This window comes from Pseudogymnoascus verrucosus, assembly GCF_001662655.1.
Source record: "Pseudogymnoascus verrucosus strain UAMH 10579 unplaced genomic scaffold scaffold_11, whole genome shotgun sequence".
NCBI classification, from domain to species: Eukaryota; Fungi; Ascomycota; class Leotiomycetes; order Thelebolales; family Thelebolaceae; genus Pseudogymnoascus; species Pseudogymnoascus verrucosus.
In genome coordinates this window covers 9873-25676 of record NW_017263662.1, presented here as the reverse complement: position 1 = coordinate 25676, position 15804 = coordinate 9873, and the positions used below count along the sequence as shown (strand labels likewise).

At 41.0% G+C, this 15804-nt stretch overlaps 3 protein-coding genes across 3 annotated transcripts; 1 reads left to right on the top strand and 2 right to left on the bottom strand.

The window, feature by feature from the left end:
• Positions 1–174: 174 nt before the first annotated feature.
• Positions 175–917, bottom strand: VE01_03459 (uncharacterized protein; the record flags this gene model as incomplete). The annotated part of the gene is made up of 1 exon (XM_018272949.2): positions 175–917. One exon carries the CDS (start codon positions 915–917, stop codon positions 285–287), a length of 633 nt encoding a protein of 210 aa, XP_018132390.1. The 3' UTR covers positions 175–284.
• A 1030-nt stretch (positions 918–1947) lies between these two features.
• On the bottom strand, positions 1948–4497 carry VE01_03458 (uncharacterized protein). Its single transcript, XM_018272948.2, has 6 exons — positions 4147–4497; positions 3885–4054; positions 3746–3827; positions 3351–3695; positions 3121–3261; positions 1948–3071 (listed from the first exon to the last, which is right to left on the bottom strand). The coding sequence occupies exons 1-6, from the start codon at positions 4204–4206 to the stop codon at positions 2205–2207; spliced, it is 1665 nt and encodes a 554-aa protein (XP_018132391.2). The 5' UTR covers positions 4207–4497; the 3' UTR covers positions 1948–2204.
• A 740-nt stretch (positions 4498–5237) lies between these two features.
• On the top strand, positions 5238–6200 carry VE01_03457 (uncharacterized protein; the record flags this gene model as incomplete). The annotated part of the gene is made up of 1 exon (XM_018272947.1): positions 5238–6200. The coding sequence occupies one exon, from the start codon at positions 5238–5240 to the stop codon at positions 6198–6200; it is 963 nt and encodes a 320-aa protein (XP_018132389.1).
• Positions 6201–15804: the final 9604 nt, after the last annotated feature.

Sequence of the window (15804 nt, the reverse complement as noted above, 5' to 3'; positions counted from 1 at the left end):
AGCATGATTATCACGCTTATATCTCAGCCTAAGGTCTTAACTCCTTTGTGTAAGGGGTTGAGGTAAATCACATTAACCAACCTACCAACCACTCTAGGTTGAGACAGACATCAACTAACGTAGTAACATTCAACGAAGCAACTAAACATAAGGAAGGTAAGAAGTAGAGTACGCGGGAGGGAATCTAAATACATGAGGGATGCCTATAGTAGCAGGCATTAAACCAGATATTAGGCATCACCGCATGTGAACCGTAACTTAAACTGCCCGTACGGTCCACCTTCCTAAGACGTATAGTAAGGGAGAATTGCGTAAACGGTGGCCCCTTGCACCATAAAGCACGAAATATCTCTCAGGGCGTATATAAACTGCTGGCATAAACTTTGCCCCGTCTCAGGAGCTGACCATGGCGGACCATAGACATTAATTCGGTAATGATCGTCGTCAGACTCTGTGAAAACAGAAATTGCTCCCATTCCATTTGGGTTAGTGGAACCGCCCGCGATCTGACTCCCAACGTTCAAGCAGTTGCCCGAGTTGCTGAATGAGGTGATGTAATTGTTGCAGGATGAACTAGATGGTGCTTGGCCGTCCATTTGAGTTGACGCCTCATAACTAAAGCCAAACCTAGTTGGATCATTGCGTGTCTCGAGAGGACTCTGCGTCTCATTGTGGTATATCCAGTGTAGGCCTAGTGAAGGGTGCTCTGTGATGACCCATGACTCATTCCCGATCATGTTGTAATTGTTTAGAGGGTGGGCTTTTGTGATATCGATATCGTTTGGTGGCAGAGGGGCAGCAAGAAGGGTATTGAGATTAACAGAATGCGCAGATGTTGAAGTTAATGGGCTACCAAAAACTGTTGAAATGAGTAGACAAAAGCCATAAGCGCCGAGTGTAGTTAATGAGTATTTCATCGTTTCTGTATTTGCGCAGTTTAGCATGAAAACAGTGACAGACAGCGTAGTCTAACATACCAATATCCTCACTATTTGTCGTAGAGCTGATTTAAGTGTAGTGTATTTGAGATTTGGAGCTGAATGTCTTTTGGATTTCTGTGATGGTGGCTAAAGGGTCTATTTATAATGGCTCATGATACGGGTCATACGGATAGTCAAAAGAACGGCCGTAACGTTAAACTTACTTGATCTATCTACGGCCGTAACTATGATGAGATAAACATTTCCTAAAAGAAGACAACTGAGACAATTGTAGATCTAAGGTCGGATATAGTTATATAAATTTTGCGTCGAAGACAGATCCGTAATTGGAGCCGACTACATTTGTCGGCTCCTATAGTTAGTTAGTACACGGTTAAGTCACTGTCGATCGCTCGTTATTGCATCAGCTTATCCTCGCCTAAAATAGGACAGATCTGTTCATTAAATTTAAGACTGTTCTCTTGCACATGTTGAAATCTACCTAGTTTAAATGTGAAGAAGAGACTGCTAACAGCGGAATGATAAGTTCATAGTTGCTAATGGTTAAAAGTCGTCGCTAACAGGAACAGCAGAAGTTGCCCTATTCCTTTGCTCTTTTACCTAATGTTGTACAATTGCAAGATTTAGCTCTTGAAGCTATCTTGTAGCTAACACTTTTTTCACGGCAATAAAATTCGCGTGACTAGTCATGTACAACTGAATCCAAACATAGTTAACAAGACCAAGACATAGCCAGAACTCTAGACTTCTGCCGAAGGGCCGCCATGGCAACCACTGCTAGAATCGATGGAGCATCTCGTCCAGCACCAGCTCGAATACCCACGCGAACGACCCCAAGATCTGCGGGAACACTGTCAGCCGGAAGCACTGCAACAGATACGTATAGCGCAATGTCTCCTGCAGATAAAACTGCGCCAGTTGGAAGATCGGTCGCATGATCGTCTACAGGTTGCGCTAAGACGGTATCAGCTGCGCCACGTTAAGGATACTAACAGGTTGAGCGCAGGCTCGTTTGCGCAATAAGCAAGGAAACCGGCGACATAGTTCGGCTCAACAGGTGCCGCTCCCCGCACGCTCGAGAACAACTGCTTCAAACTACCAAGATATGGGAAGCCGGCCGACGTCGCTGGCTTTGACGAAGGATTCGTCGACGGCGCAGCAAGAGCGAACAACCCCGATATACGAGGTGTGGAACGAGGGACAAGACCTAATTGAGACATAGTACATACTGGCTCCAGCTGCGGTTCGGAGACAAAGCGAATCTCAACTGCAATTCATATAGCCACTACCACTCTCAATTATACCCCTCCACCCGTTCGAATTTAGATCGAGCAACTTCCATATGGCCAATTCGCTTTTGTTTAACTTCCTCGCCATAGCCCAGCACAGATTCAACTCCTCCATCAACTTCCTTTTCTCAAAATGTTGAATTGCAATATATAACGGGATAAAAGTTCGCAAAGAGGCCAGTATCCCTAATTTCTCAACTGAAATATACTGCACACCTTTTAACGCGGTACGTGCCGCTTTATCCTGGCATTGTTGTACCAAGGCAGCACAGAGAGAGATATCATGTGGGAATGCAAGTTCTATCGATGCGTCTTGATATATTTGCTCACTTGGAGATGTAAGCATCGGCAGTGGCCCTAGTGTGAGGCTATTTGGTGCATGCATTAAACCTTGCTGGATTGACCACGTTATAGCCTGCGCTAGGACATCATATAATAGCACTCGACTAGCCCAGTAGTGCATCAATGATTCGGCGATCCAATACGATGTAAACGTGAATCGTGACCCAAAATTAATTCCAGGGTATGGGTCCTGGGGCCCTGGCTCTACCTTGTCATAGTCGAACGGAGCTTCGTGCCTTTGGTAGAGTCGAAAGTACCAGTTGTTAAGCTGGTAGGTCAAGTTTCTCCATCGGCTGAAGATATTTGAAAACAAGTGCATTGATTCAATAGTATATGGCGAATGTAACAGAATATCAGACTGCTCGGCCAGGCCTGGTATGTGGACTGTGGTATCTTCAAGATCTTCCAATTCAGAAAATCCTTTGCCGAACTTTTGTGAGGAGGGGCGGCGATAGTGAGCTAGGCTGCATGCTTTCCGGGAAGCAAATGAGTTATAGAGCTATATTGAAATTAGGATGGAAGTGTAGAGAAGGCATTTGGAACAATACCATCATGGTCCTAAAAATGTGAAAACTGTTGGTATCAGACAATGGAGATTGATCACTAAGATTCAGATCTAGCGCGACAAGTTGTCCGCCCTGTATATGCTTGATATAGCCAATGGCGTTGCTGAGTGTAGAGTCGTAAAGCTAGGAATATTAGCTAGTATTCAAACTGTAAAAACAGACAACCTGAGAGAGAGGATTTGAGAAACGTGGGATTGCGGAGATTTGCTCACCTCATACACGGATAGGCAATTTATGGCAGACAAGATATTGGCATCTCGCCGTCCCAGTATCAGAGCTGCCTGGAAATGCTTTAACGCAAATCCATAAGAGAGTCGAGCCATGCGGAGGACATGCTCGTCCTTTTGAGTTTTCCCAATGTGCGCAAGACACACAGCTGCAAGCGCCGAATCGAGAATGGGCTCTCGGTTGGAAAGATCGGGAAGATAGCGAACCCAGTTGACAGACGAGCCTTTCGGCACAGAAAATCCCATAGTTCTGTGTGGGCCATTATGAACATATGTAGAGACTATTTGGACTAAGTTCACACTTGCTAGGCTAGGTGGTTGGGACGGCAGCTGGGTTTTAACTGTGAGTGTGCGCATAGATTGGGATGCAAATTACAAACCTTGTATGCATTCACTTCCCTTGAATAATATGTCGCAGTTTGGGTAGACCTGTTCTCTCTAGGACGCGCAGTGATTGAGTTTCTTACACAAAGAAGTCAGCAGTGCGCGTTCAAGCTGGAAAGGATCGGCGAAATTTACTTAAGTTTGCTGGAGGCGGAAAGTTGCAAGGCAGCAGGAACGCTCTCTTCTGTAGTCACAGCCCGACGCTTCTTCCAATCCATGTCAATGAAGACAGCCCCGATGGTGGGGCCAGGACACTTTCTTTGATGCCGACGGCATTGCGAGCATTCGGGGAGCGTCTCATCGCACTAAACCGTATCTCATCAGTCACTGAAGGGAAGACTGCCGCTTCTAGTCTTAACGAGGGTTGAAGCATATACTCCGAAACTGATGGACGCACCTTAACCTTTCGTTGGATGCATATTTTGCAGCCCTTACTTCTCCCAACGTGGCGAGCCATGGCTGTGATTGACAAAAGTGAAGCGCCGGCGAGGCAAATAAATCACACATATATGCTCGGAAAAACTACTGAACGCAGTGTGGTGAGGCATTATAGGGCCAGAGTACCTTGTAAAATGTTAACAGCAACATAAGCACTAACCAGTGGAAGCGCAAAAGTTTGTCGCAAAAATATGCGAATCTAGTTAGTAGGAGTTTACTGCCTGGACACGACAACTATAGATAGGATAGGATAAGTTCAAAGGAGGCGTATAAGCTGCAGATACGCTATTCCACTTAAGTAGGATCCGTTATATAGTCTGGCCATCAAAATTGTGACTGAGACACTAGTTTCTTAGAGCTGACCGAAAACGGAAAATTTCGCGACGTGCTGTGCTCTGATAGCCGTTCCCCACCTTTTTTAAGGCCGTAATTGACGACCCCCTGTCCCAGCCTTATTATCAATTTCCCACTACTAATTCTCCTACCTAACTACTAATTTTAACAATAGGCTTACTTCCTACCTAACTAGTTTGCTGCAAAGCGTCAAAATCGCAAGGATAGGTTGTACGCCTGGCGGATAGGATATATCCGGATCAGTATGCTGATCAGCATGCTGATCAGCTCAGGTCATATACGATCTGTGCCGAACACTGTTCCCATGGGTCACCCTCACTGACCCGGGCCGTGCTGAGGATTGCGACGCAATTGGCTCAATACGCACCGTGACTGGCCATTTCTCTCTACAATGTAATGACGGGCAATATTGTTTCATTTCCATTGGCTGTGAGTGAAATTGCTGCGTTTTATTATTTTTTCAGTGAGATATTGGCACCATTTGGTAAAGTAACGTGCTTTAGCTATCAAAGTATAAGGACCCGAAAGGAAGACAACGGAGGTAAGCTTTAATTCAGATACTCATCTCAAGTCATTCTCTTTGGCAACTTTGAAATCTGCATCCCATTTCCCTCACTCGCTATATCCGGGTACATATAAGCAACGTCCTTCTCAATACACCTTTGGAAACCCTCAGAACCTAGATTAAACATCACAATGGCTTCTCCTTTCCCTGAATCCGACAGGTTCCCCAACCAACCCTTAGACGTTTCCGACTGCAACTTCGACATATGCCCAATATCCCGCTCAATCTTCAGGTACAAACCTGACCTCGCCATGGCAATAGTTCCACTAGTCCTCTTCGGCCTCCTTGCTGTTGGCCACATAATCTATGGCTGGCGCTACAAAACATGGACCTACACAATATCCATCCTAATCGGCATCTCTCTAGAGCTTGCAGGCTACGTAGGCCGCATCCTCGCCCACGGCAACCCATTTCCGCTGGACTACTATCTCCTACAGATCATAGTGCTTACAACTGCACCTGTTCTGTTTTGCGCTGCCATCTACATCTGCTTAGGCAGCATCGTAGCTATCTGCGGACCGAAAATGTCCAGGCTGCGACCAGCATGGTATACACCTATATTCCTGACCTGCGACGCTACCTCTCTAGGCCTCCAGGGTGCAGGCGGAGCTCTCACATCCATTGCAGATGATGCAGAGGGTCGGCAACAGGGTATTAATATTATGCTCAGCGGTCTGTCGTTCCAGGTTGCAACGATTGCTATCTTCGCGTTTCTCTTCCTCGAGTTCCTGTGGCGCACCCACGCATCACACAAGGTCAGCACCAGTATCCAAAATGCCTCGTTGGCGCAGTCGAAGAAGTGGACTGCATTTCTGTGGTCGTTGGGCTCAGCGACGATGTTGATCCTTATACGTTCTATTTACAGGGTCGCCGAGATGGCTGGTGGCTACGATGGTGAGCTTATGAAGGATGAGAACACATTTTTGGTATTTGAAGGGGTACTGATTGTGGTTGCGGTGCTGTTGTTGTTGGTGTTCCATCCTGGGGCTGTGTTGGATGGGTTTGGGGGGACTGTCAAATCGAAGGGGTCATATAAGACGGCATTTGGCAGCTCGGGTGAAGGAGACTCGGAGATGAGCCCTATGCACCCATGAACATCAACTGGGCTACGAATGGTTGCAGTAGTTAAATGGGAACTGATGGGAAACAAGTCAAGGTGATATTAGCGAGTTCAGGAACGGTGCAGCTAGTATTACAACCATTGCCCTGTATTATTGACTTCTCCAAGACGCTTCTGCTTATTGTATCTGCGAGCGACGGTGCGGGAAACTTTTGACTTTCCCGGTCTAGCCAGGCTGTTCAGCCAGAAGATGCATTGTTCATCTTGTCCATCAGCCCAGCTATATATCTCTTGTAGAAGGTCGATGCGCGTGTCAGGCAGACAGGCAGGTTTGTGTTGGCGGCGATAGGGGACGCTTGTGTTGCAAATGGAGGAGGTTGAGGAAATTTTCCCAGTCTATGGCGTGTCAGCTTCTCGTAAAGTTAAATCCGAGAGGAGCGAACTGAAAGTGTATATATGTCAGGTGAGCTCTTGCATTTCTCTAAATTTGATTGCTCTGGTATCGTGGCCTAGGCTGGGATAGTGAAGCGCGTGGTGACAGTGTAGGCAGTAGTGAGTCAGTTTAACAGTTCAAACTGCAGTTTTTGCAGTTGGTTTAGCGAATTGCATAAAACTGCAGTTCTTCCTGCACTACAGTTTAAACTATTAGTGTGACTAAAGTAAACAGTTTATGCAGTTCAAACTGATAGTTTGCACTGAGGTATTACACGTGATATTTATTAGTATAATAGTAAACATATACTTAATTATTAGCACAATTTGTACTAATTTCTATATATATATTTTCAAATTTTAGTGCAGTACCTAATATGCAGATGAAAACTAATTACAGAAGTGTTATACAGTTATAGCAGTTTGCACTGCAGTTTTAGTAGTTAGTTGGTTTTAAATCTTACGAAAACCAAGACAGTTGGTGGAGGCATTATAACATAAACAGTTGGTTGGTTTAGCCTGTAAAACTGATAGTTTGCACTACTGCCAACACTGCGTGGTGACTCGTGCTCTGACATTGGCGGTAGACTGGGCGCACTACTCCAGCTGCTTTACTGCTAGAACAGGCAAGGCTAGCGACTGCTATAATGCCTGCAGTGATGCTCAGAGGCTCAGTCATAGTGTCCTAGCAAAGAATCTTTCGGTAGAGTGGCTTAAAAATATATCATGCGGAATATTAGAGGGAGAGCTTTTAATTACATACAAGTTAATAGGATATTTCAAAATAATAGACTGTCTAAGAGATTGGTGGGTTGAGATGGTCAGCGGCAAGTCCCCATTTCCTAAACCATGCACGGCCTAGGAGCGGTGCGCTAGCAGCGCTAATTAACGAGGTATAGAGTAACTGTGCTCGTTCATTCTAATGATTGATCTCACACTAGAGATCGTGCTAGCACAAGGCAACAAAGCATTATACTCTATTTAGCGGCAGATGTAAGCCTCTACTATTATCTACTCCTAGAGAGAGACTAATCATCTTAACTATAACGTTATATGTAACTTAATTAAATAGAGTGGTTTAGTCTACTATAGATAAGCTAGCTGAATTTAGTTAGGAATACTAAAATAGGGGTGAAGGTTAGAACAAACTTACGAAACTTTTAGTATAAAACTTGTTAGAATTAAGTCTAGTAATAGTAAATAGGTTTCCTTTTCCTAATTAGAGCATTATAGCAGAATATATAGTAGATGAAAGGTTGTAGTTTAGATCCTAATTACCTAATTTAGTAAATGGCCTAGTAGAATGCATTACCTACTACCTTTCCTAATTAGGGTTTTTTAGAGAAAGAGCTATTTAACAGCTACATTAGAGGTTTAAGTAAAAGAAAGTTAAATTAACTACTAGTATAAACTATTTATAACTATATTTAATATAGTTTATTATAGTAGAAAGCATTATAACCTAGGAATATATAGACTTATATTTATACTAAGCATAGAAATAATATAAGGATATAGGGCACTGTATTATAAGAAGTTGTATATAGGAGTGTAAGTTAGATAGTAGTCAGTGCAATCCTATAGGTCTACTATAAAGGATACAAAAAAGATAAAGGTGTAACCCTATATAGCTGTTCCCTTAAAATACCTAAAACTACTCTAACTTAGCTAGCTCCCTATTTGCCTAAGGCTTCCTTACGTTATGTGCCTAAGGCTGTTAGTTGCAACTAACCTATAACAGCCCTAAGTCTTAATGGCGCTACGTAACGGCTGTAACTACCCTAAGTAAGGAGGCATCTTTACACTACCCCCTGCCTTAAGAAGGTGCTTTGTCCTTAAAGCACGTAAGCTAAGTAGCTGCTGCGACGAGCCCTTATTTAGGTTAGTAGGTAAGGTGTAGGCGCTAAGACTAGAATGCCCTTTATTTGTCTAGAAGGCTAATGGTAGGCAGCTGTATAGGCACTAGAAGTGGTCTAACTCCGTTTATACAAAGTTGCGTCTTTATTATGTATACGGCGATTAGTAGGCAAGGGTCTATATTAGTATTAAATAGAGTCTGTGTAGTATATGTGTTGTTATAGAATTTTAATGTAAAGGGGAAATTTAGCGCTAACCTAATTTAGACAGCTTTATTATAAGCTAGAATATAAATTCGAGCTTTGCCTACAACTTGTTGTTTTCTTTATAACAACAACGCTAACCCCCCCTCCTAAGACTAGTAAGTAGCCCTTCTAATAGTATAGCTAGATGCTAATAGGTTGTTTTTAGATACAAAAACACAACTAACAATTTAGTAGGTAACGGAACTGCGCTAGCGTAGTAGTAATAACTTAGGTTAGGCTAATAGGAAATTGTAGATTTCTAATTTAAAGATGCTAGTTCCCCCTCCTCCTAGCGCCCTTACTATAGCTTTCTACTAGTAGTGTATATGCTACGTACGCGCTAAAGGGCGTAAGAAGGACAGAGATCCTGCTGTCTTATGTATATAGAGCTTAGAAAGCTCTAAGTGTAAGCGCTATGTAGTCTAACATATAATGTGTGTTCTAGTAGGTTCTTGTTTAGCTTTTAGCTTTATGGTTTGTCTTAGCTGCCTATTGCTAACCTTTAGAGATAGATCTCCTAGTTTGCTAGCTTAGAGTACTAGAAGCTCCTAGCTGCTAAGGTAGTAAACCCTCCTGTCCCCGCTACCATTAAGGCTGCTGTAGCAGAGATTAGGTGTGTAGTTACATTAGCTACTACTAATATGCTAAAGTTCTGCTCCCTAGCTAAGCTTTCAGCCTATATAGAGAGTTGCGCCCTCTACGCTACTGTTAAGGACAGTCTAGAGGTAAGTTTTCTATTTCCCTTATGTTTTTAGTTCCTACGCTAACAACTGTAGCAGGTCTGCTAGGCTATGGCTGTTATAGGCTAGAAATTAGCCCTAATCCTAGTAAACTAGGAGAAGGAGATCGCTGCCCTTAATAGGGTAGCTTCTATAGTAGATGCAGTAGGGGAGTTAGTAGAGAGGATCCCTAACGCCCTTACTACAGTAGCGAAGGTAGGCAGTAGTAGGGGGAAGAAGAGGAAGAGGGGGGTAGAGGAGGTAGTAGAGGTAGAGGAGGAGGGGGTAACTGTCAACCTTAGGTAATAGGCCCTATGTTAGAGGGAACTTAGGCGTAGTCTTTTACGTAGGGTTACTTTAACCCTTTGTCTCTTATAGTAGTAGCTACTTGTTATAACGCTAGTAAGGCGTTTAGGAAGGGTAGCTTCTATAAGGGCTACAGCTCTAAGGGTGCCCTAGCTTAGAGGGTGTTTAGTTTAGTGTTGTAGGTAGCAACGACGCTGTTTTCCTCTACTTTACTATACCTCTTATAATTGTAGCTTGTTTTACCTATCTCCTATTCTGTAATCTAGCTAGGTAGGTCCTATAGTAGTCCTAGTAGGTTTAGGTACTCTATATAGAACTCCTAGATTTTATAGGGGGAGTTCTTAAAGTTTAAGGTAGGGTACTATTCTAGGTCTAGATTATATTTAACCTAGGATACCTAGTATTAAAGTTGTTTTCGCTAGATCCTTATAGTAAGGATCTTTTCAACCTCCTACTCCTCTAAGCTGTCTATAACTTTGCTACTTAGCTTAGGTGCTGCTTAACTAGGCAGCAGGTTATTTAGACCCTTAATAAGTACGTCTAGAGAGAAGACATTGTGTATTTAGGAACCCTTTAGTAGGTCTAGTTAGAAGGTGTGTCTAATTTGTTCTAGTACTATATAGGGTCTAACCTATTGTTGCCCTAGCTTATAGCTAGGGCAGTGATTTTTTAGATTCTTAGTTAATAGGTAAACCTTGTCTCCTACGTCCTAGTTAATAGCTTGTTAGCGTTGATTCGTGTATTTAGACATATCCTCTTATGCTTTAGCTATGTTCTCCTTTGCATAAATCTATATAGAGTGTATGTAGTTTACTACTACTTTAGCTTCCTTCTAGTTTATAACTTCCTTAGGGGTTATGGCTTTTAGGGTTTCCTAGTCCTAACTAGTGTGTAGATTAGTTCTATACTTAAGTTAGTAGGGGGTTATTCTAATCGAGGTATAGGGAAGGGTCATTTGTACCTAATCTATAATAGGAATAAGCTTGCTCTAGTTATCCTAGTAATGTGATACAAAGGGCCTTAGTCTCTAATTAATATACTAATTTATAATTTCTGTCTACCTATTAGTCTACTTATAATAGGCTGTCGACAGCTTAATCTTAACCCCTATGATTTAGTAGAACTCTTACTAGAAAGCTAATATGAATTAGGGTCTATAATTACTAATGATTAACTCTAGGGTGTATCTAAATCAATATATCCATTTAATGAATAGCTGCGCCATTTAGTAGGCATTAGTAGTCTTATAACATAGTATAGACACTAAAGCCTTACTAAGTTAGTCTATAAACATAAGGATGCTGTTAAATCTGTGTTTATCCTTTAGGAATTCCTTAAAGTCCATCGTTAGGTGTTACATAGGGTATTTAGGTACTAGTAGGGGGTATAAGAAGCCTTGCTACTTTATTACGTTAGTGTAAGAAAGTTAGTACATTACGTAGTTACGTAGATATTAGAGGCAATCTGCTTCCATTCTAACCTAATAATACTTTAGGGCAAGTAACTAATAAGTTTTCCTACTACTAGGGTAGGCTACTAATACTTAATCGTGTGCTTCCTATATAAGTTTTATATATAACTTAGTATGCTGGTTTATATACAGTTAACCTTTATATAATAAGAGTTAGTCCTTTATTGTAAACCTATTAGGTAGGGGGTCTTTTACGTAAGTGTTAGTAAACGACCTCCTATTATCTACATAGAGCGCTTCTATTAGGTTAAAGGGGACCTAGGTGTTTAGGGCGTCTATTACATTAATTAAGGCTACGTACGTTTGTGCTAATTTAGTACTAATTTAGGGGTATAGTTAGGCTAGGCCTAACAGTACCCTTATATAGCTGTTGAGTTTAACCTTCTATTACGTAATTAGGTCTTGCTCTCTTCAGCTTAGTATATCTACCTTCTAATTGTTCTTGCTAGCAGTATATGTAATAGAGAAATTAAAGTTAGAGAGTAGCTCTATCTACTAAACCTACTTTGCTATAAGAACCTTTGTTAATATAAAGTATTCTAGCAATTAGTGATCTATATAGACGTTGATTTAGTAGTGTACTAATGCTAATTCTAGCCTCTATTTTACAAACGCTTTAACAATAGCGAACAGTTCCTTGTTATAGATCTCCTAATTAATCTTATGCCTAAATAGGATGTAACTATAGAAGCTTATAAGATACTATCACTTATTAGGGTGTTCCTAAGAAAGGACACTAGCTACAACTCTATTAGAAGAGTCTGTTTCTAGCTTTATAGGCAATTTAGGGTTAAAGTAGTAGAGTGCCTACATAGCTAAAAGCTGTTAGTACATTTCTTTAAAAGCGTTCTTACATTCATTAGTCTATAGGAACGGTTCTAAGGGGCTAGTGATAGTAGTGAGAGGCTTAGCTATTTTCCTAAAATTTCTAATAAATTAGCGATAGAAGCTGTAGAATCTAAGGTAAGACTTTACGCCTATAACCATTGTTAGTTAGATCTAATTCTAGAGGGGTTCAATCTTCTTAGGGTCCGCTTTAACACTAGTAGTAGTTAGGATATAGCTTAAATACTTTGTTTAGGTTACGTTAAACTTACATTTCTTAATGTTAGCTTATAGTCCTACTTCTTAAAGCTGTTAGAGGACCTTATATATATAGTCTATATATTCTATAGGGTCCTTAGAGTAGATTAGGATGTTGTCTAGGTAGGTAGTATAGAAGTTGTCTAAGTATTATATAAGAATGTCATTCATATACCTCTAATAGGTTATAGGGCCGTTTATTAGGCTAAACGGTAGCACTTTATATTTATAGGATCTATATTAAGTCTAAAAGGTCGTGTACTCTTTAGAGTTAGGGTCTATTTATATATAATGGAAGGCTTGTCTAATGTCTAGCTTTATAAAGATTTTTGCTTTTGCTACTTGTCCTAGTAGTTCGTTAATATATAGGATAGGGTAGGGGTCATTATAGGTTAAACTGTTTAGCTTCTAGTAGTTAATATAAAATCTTAGTTTGCTATCTACCTTCTTTACAAATAGTATAGGGGAGGCAAATAGGCTATTGCTATTAACTATAAAGCCCTTCTTAAGGTTCTCTAATAGGTATTGCTTAGTTACCTTAAGCTCTTTAGTGCTTTGTTAGTATAGTAGCAAGAAGGTGTTTAGTAAAGGGGCTTCTAGCTATATCTAGTGATTATATATATAATGTAGGGGAAGCTAATTAGATTCTAACTTCAAAAAGACATTAGAATAGTTGTAGTGCATATATAGAAGCTTATCCTAAATAAGGCAGAGCGTTTCTTCGTCCTTAGCTACTTCCCTCTCCTAGATGATCTAGTTAATCTTATAGATGCTTATTGTAAAGAACTTAGAGTCGCTTTACATTATCTTATAGTAGAAAGCGTTTGTGCTAATCTTGTAAATTTAGACTAGTGTAAAGCTACGTAATAGGGTCTAGCGTTAGGAGGGAGAGACAACTCTACTCCTCCTATAATTCTTTCTTTTATATATAGATAGTCCGTTTCTTAGAGGATTTGCCTTAGCTTATACAGAGGGTTTGTCTCTATAGGTTGCTATAGGCAAGGCCTATAGCGTTGTAGTTTTAGGGTATAGGTAGGTTGTTCCCTTATCTTACACTAAGCTTAGTAGGGTAATTATAATAGCGTTATAATAGGCTGTTATAATAGGCCGTTATTACTTTTATTAGTATTAAGCGTCTGCCCTTACATCGTCTGTTATTATAGTTAATAGCATTGTCCTACTAGTTCGTATCTAATTAATAGGCAGGGTAATGTATAGACAGTTTATATAAGTAGTAGGGTAAGGTAATCTCTTTACTCTAGCTAGGAGTAGGCAGGTACTCCTTTAGCTATACTAGCTAGCTCTTTATAGAGTTAAGTAGGATTTAGAAGCAGCTAAAAAGCTTCTTCCTAATTATTACATCTTACGCTCTAAGATCTAGGAGCATAAAGGGGCAGTTATATATTTAGCGTCCTTTAACTATTAAGTGCAACTAAATATACTCTAATACATAGCTTTAGATATTTCGCTAAAATCTACGTATAGGTATAGAGTAGGGCAGTTTCTATATAGGGCTCTAAAGCGCTTTTAACAACTATTGCATAAAAGGCTTATTAATAACAAGGTAGCCATTTGCTCCTATGTCTATAAGTGACTTCGTTTACACCCTAAGTCCGTTTATACTTAGGGTTGTATCAACGAGAAATTAGGAGCCTCCTAAGAGTTCTTGTAAATCTAGTCCTTATAGATTACATTTGCATAGACCTAGGAAGGAGCCTTTCCCTAGGCCTTATTGTTTTCCTTAAGGGATGCATCTAATTAATAGGCAACTACTTCCTCTTACTACTCTTTGTCCTTAGGGGCTTTGTAATTAATCTCCTTAATAGTAGGGTTAAGTAGGCATTTGTCTTAGAAATAGCCTAGCTTGCTGCACTTAAAACAGTTCCTAGACATAGCTAGCACAGTAGTCTACATATAGCCTATAATGTCTAGCTTAAGGGCTATAGGTGTAAAGGGAGTCCTCTAGAAGGAAACTAGAGGGCGTCTTGTCTACCTTAGTAGCTAGGCCTTTCTAGGGTCTATAGGCGTGAACCTAGATAAGCTTAGGTAGGTAGGTCCTTAGGAGCTTAACTTGCTGCTCTTAAATATGAAGCTTAACTTGTTGTTCTAGCGCTGCTCCTAATTAAAGGCAGTGAGTTCTTAGACTATAGTATAGTAGTCTCCCTTCTATTAACTTTTAATAACTGCTACGTAGCTATAGAATTAAGGGGTTAGCTTATTCTATATATACTAAAACTATTCTAACTTAGTAACCTATCCTATAATAGCTACACTTTAGAAGTGTAAGGACATAGGGTACTGTATTATAAGAAGTTGCATATAGGAGTACAAGTTAGATAGAAGTCAGTGCAATCCTATAGGTCTACTATAAAGGATATAAAAAAGATGAAGGTGTAACCCTATATAGCTGTTCCCTTAAAATACCTAAAGCTGCTCTAACTTAGCTAGCTCCCTATTTGCCTAAGGCTTCCTTACGTTATGTGCCTAAGGCTGTTAGTTGCAACTAACCTATAACGGCCCTAAGTCTCGATAGCACTATGTAACGGCTATAACTACCCTAAGTAAGGAGGCATCCTTACACTACCCCCTGCCTTTAGAAGGTGCTTTGTCCTTAAAGCACGCAAGCCTATACTATGTATAAGTTGTTGTATAGGTTGTGTGGTGTAGAGGAGGAATTAAGACTAAGGAGCGACTGTAACAAGCCTTCGTGTAGGTTGCTAGGTAAGGTGTAGGCATAAAGACTAGAATGCCCTTTGTTTGTTAAGAAGGCTAATGGTAGGCAGCTGTATAGGCAGTAGAAGTGGTCTAAATCCGTTTGCGTAAGGTTGCGTCTTTGTTGTATATATAGCGATTAGTAGGCGAGGGTCTGTATTAGTATCGAATAGAGTCTGCGTAGTATGTGTGTCGTTATAGAATTTTAATGTAAAGGGGAAATTCGGCGCTAACCCGATTTAGACAGCTTTTGTAAGGATGCCTCCTTACTCGGGTTAGTTACGGTCGTCACGTGCAACCCCTGAGACTCGGGGCGGTTACGGTTCAATCGCGACTGCGAGCCTCAGGCACACAGCGTAAGGAAGCCTTAGGTAAATAGGGGGTTAGTCGAGTCAGAGGGGTTTCGGGTATTTTAAGGGAACAGCCATACAGGGTTACACCTTCATCTTTTTTGTATCCTTCGTAGTAGACCTATAGGATTGCACCGACTTATATCCGACTCGCACTCCCATATGCAACTCCTCGTGATACGGTGCCCTGTGTCCTTACAGCTTTGTTGTAAGCTAGAATATAAATTTGAGCTTCGCCTACAACTTGTTGTTTTCTTTATAACAACGCTGACCCCCCCCTCCTAAGACTAGTAAGTGGCCCCTCTAATAGTATAGCTAGATACTAATAGGTTGTTTTTAGATATAAACACACAACGAACGATTTGGTAGGTGCTAGGACTGCGCTGGCGTAGTAGTGATAACTTGGGCTAGGCTAGGCTAATGGGAAATCGTAGATTTCCAATTTAAAGATGCTAGTTCCCCC

What these genes read in the sequence shown, in the direction of transcription:
- VE01_03458 (XM_018272948.2), bottom strand. Translation starts at nt 4,206, where the DNA reads ATGGCTCGCCACGTTGGGAGAAGTAAGGGCTGCAAAATATGCATCCAA. An exon ending in GCATCCAACGAAAGGTTAAG is followed by an intron (nt 4,055 to 4,146) that starts GTGCGTCCATCA and finishes GATACGGTTTAG; the next exon opens with TGCGATGAGACGCTCCCCGA. An exon ending in GGGAAGTGAATGCATACAAG is followed by an intron (nt 3,696 to 3,745) that starts GTTTGTAATTTG and finishes GTTAAAACCCAG; the next exon opens with CTGCCGTCCCAACCACCTAG.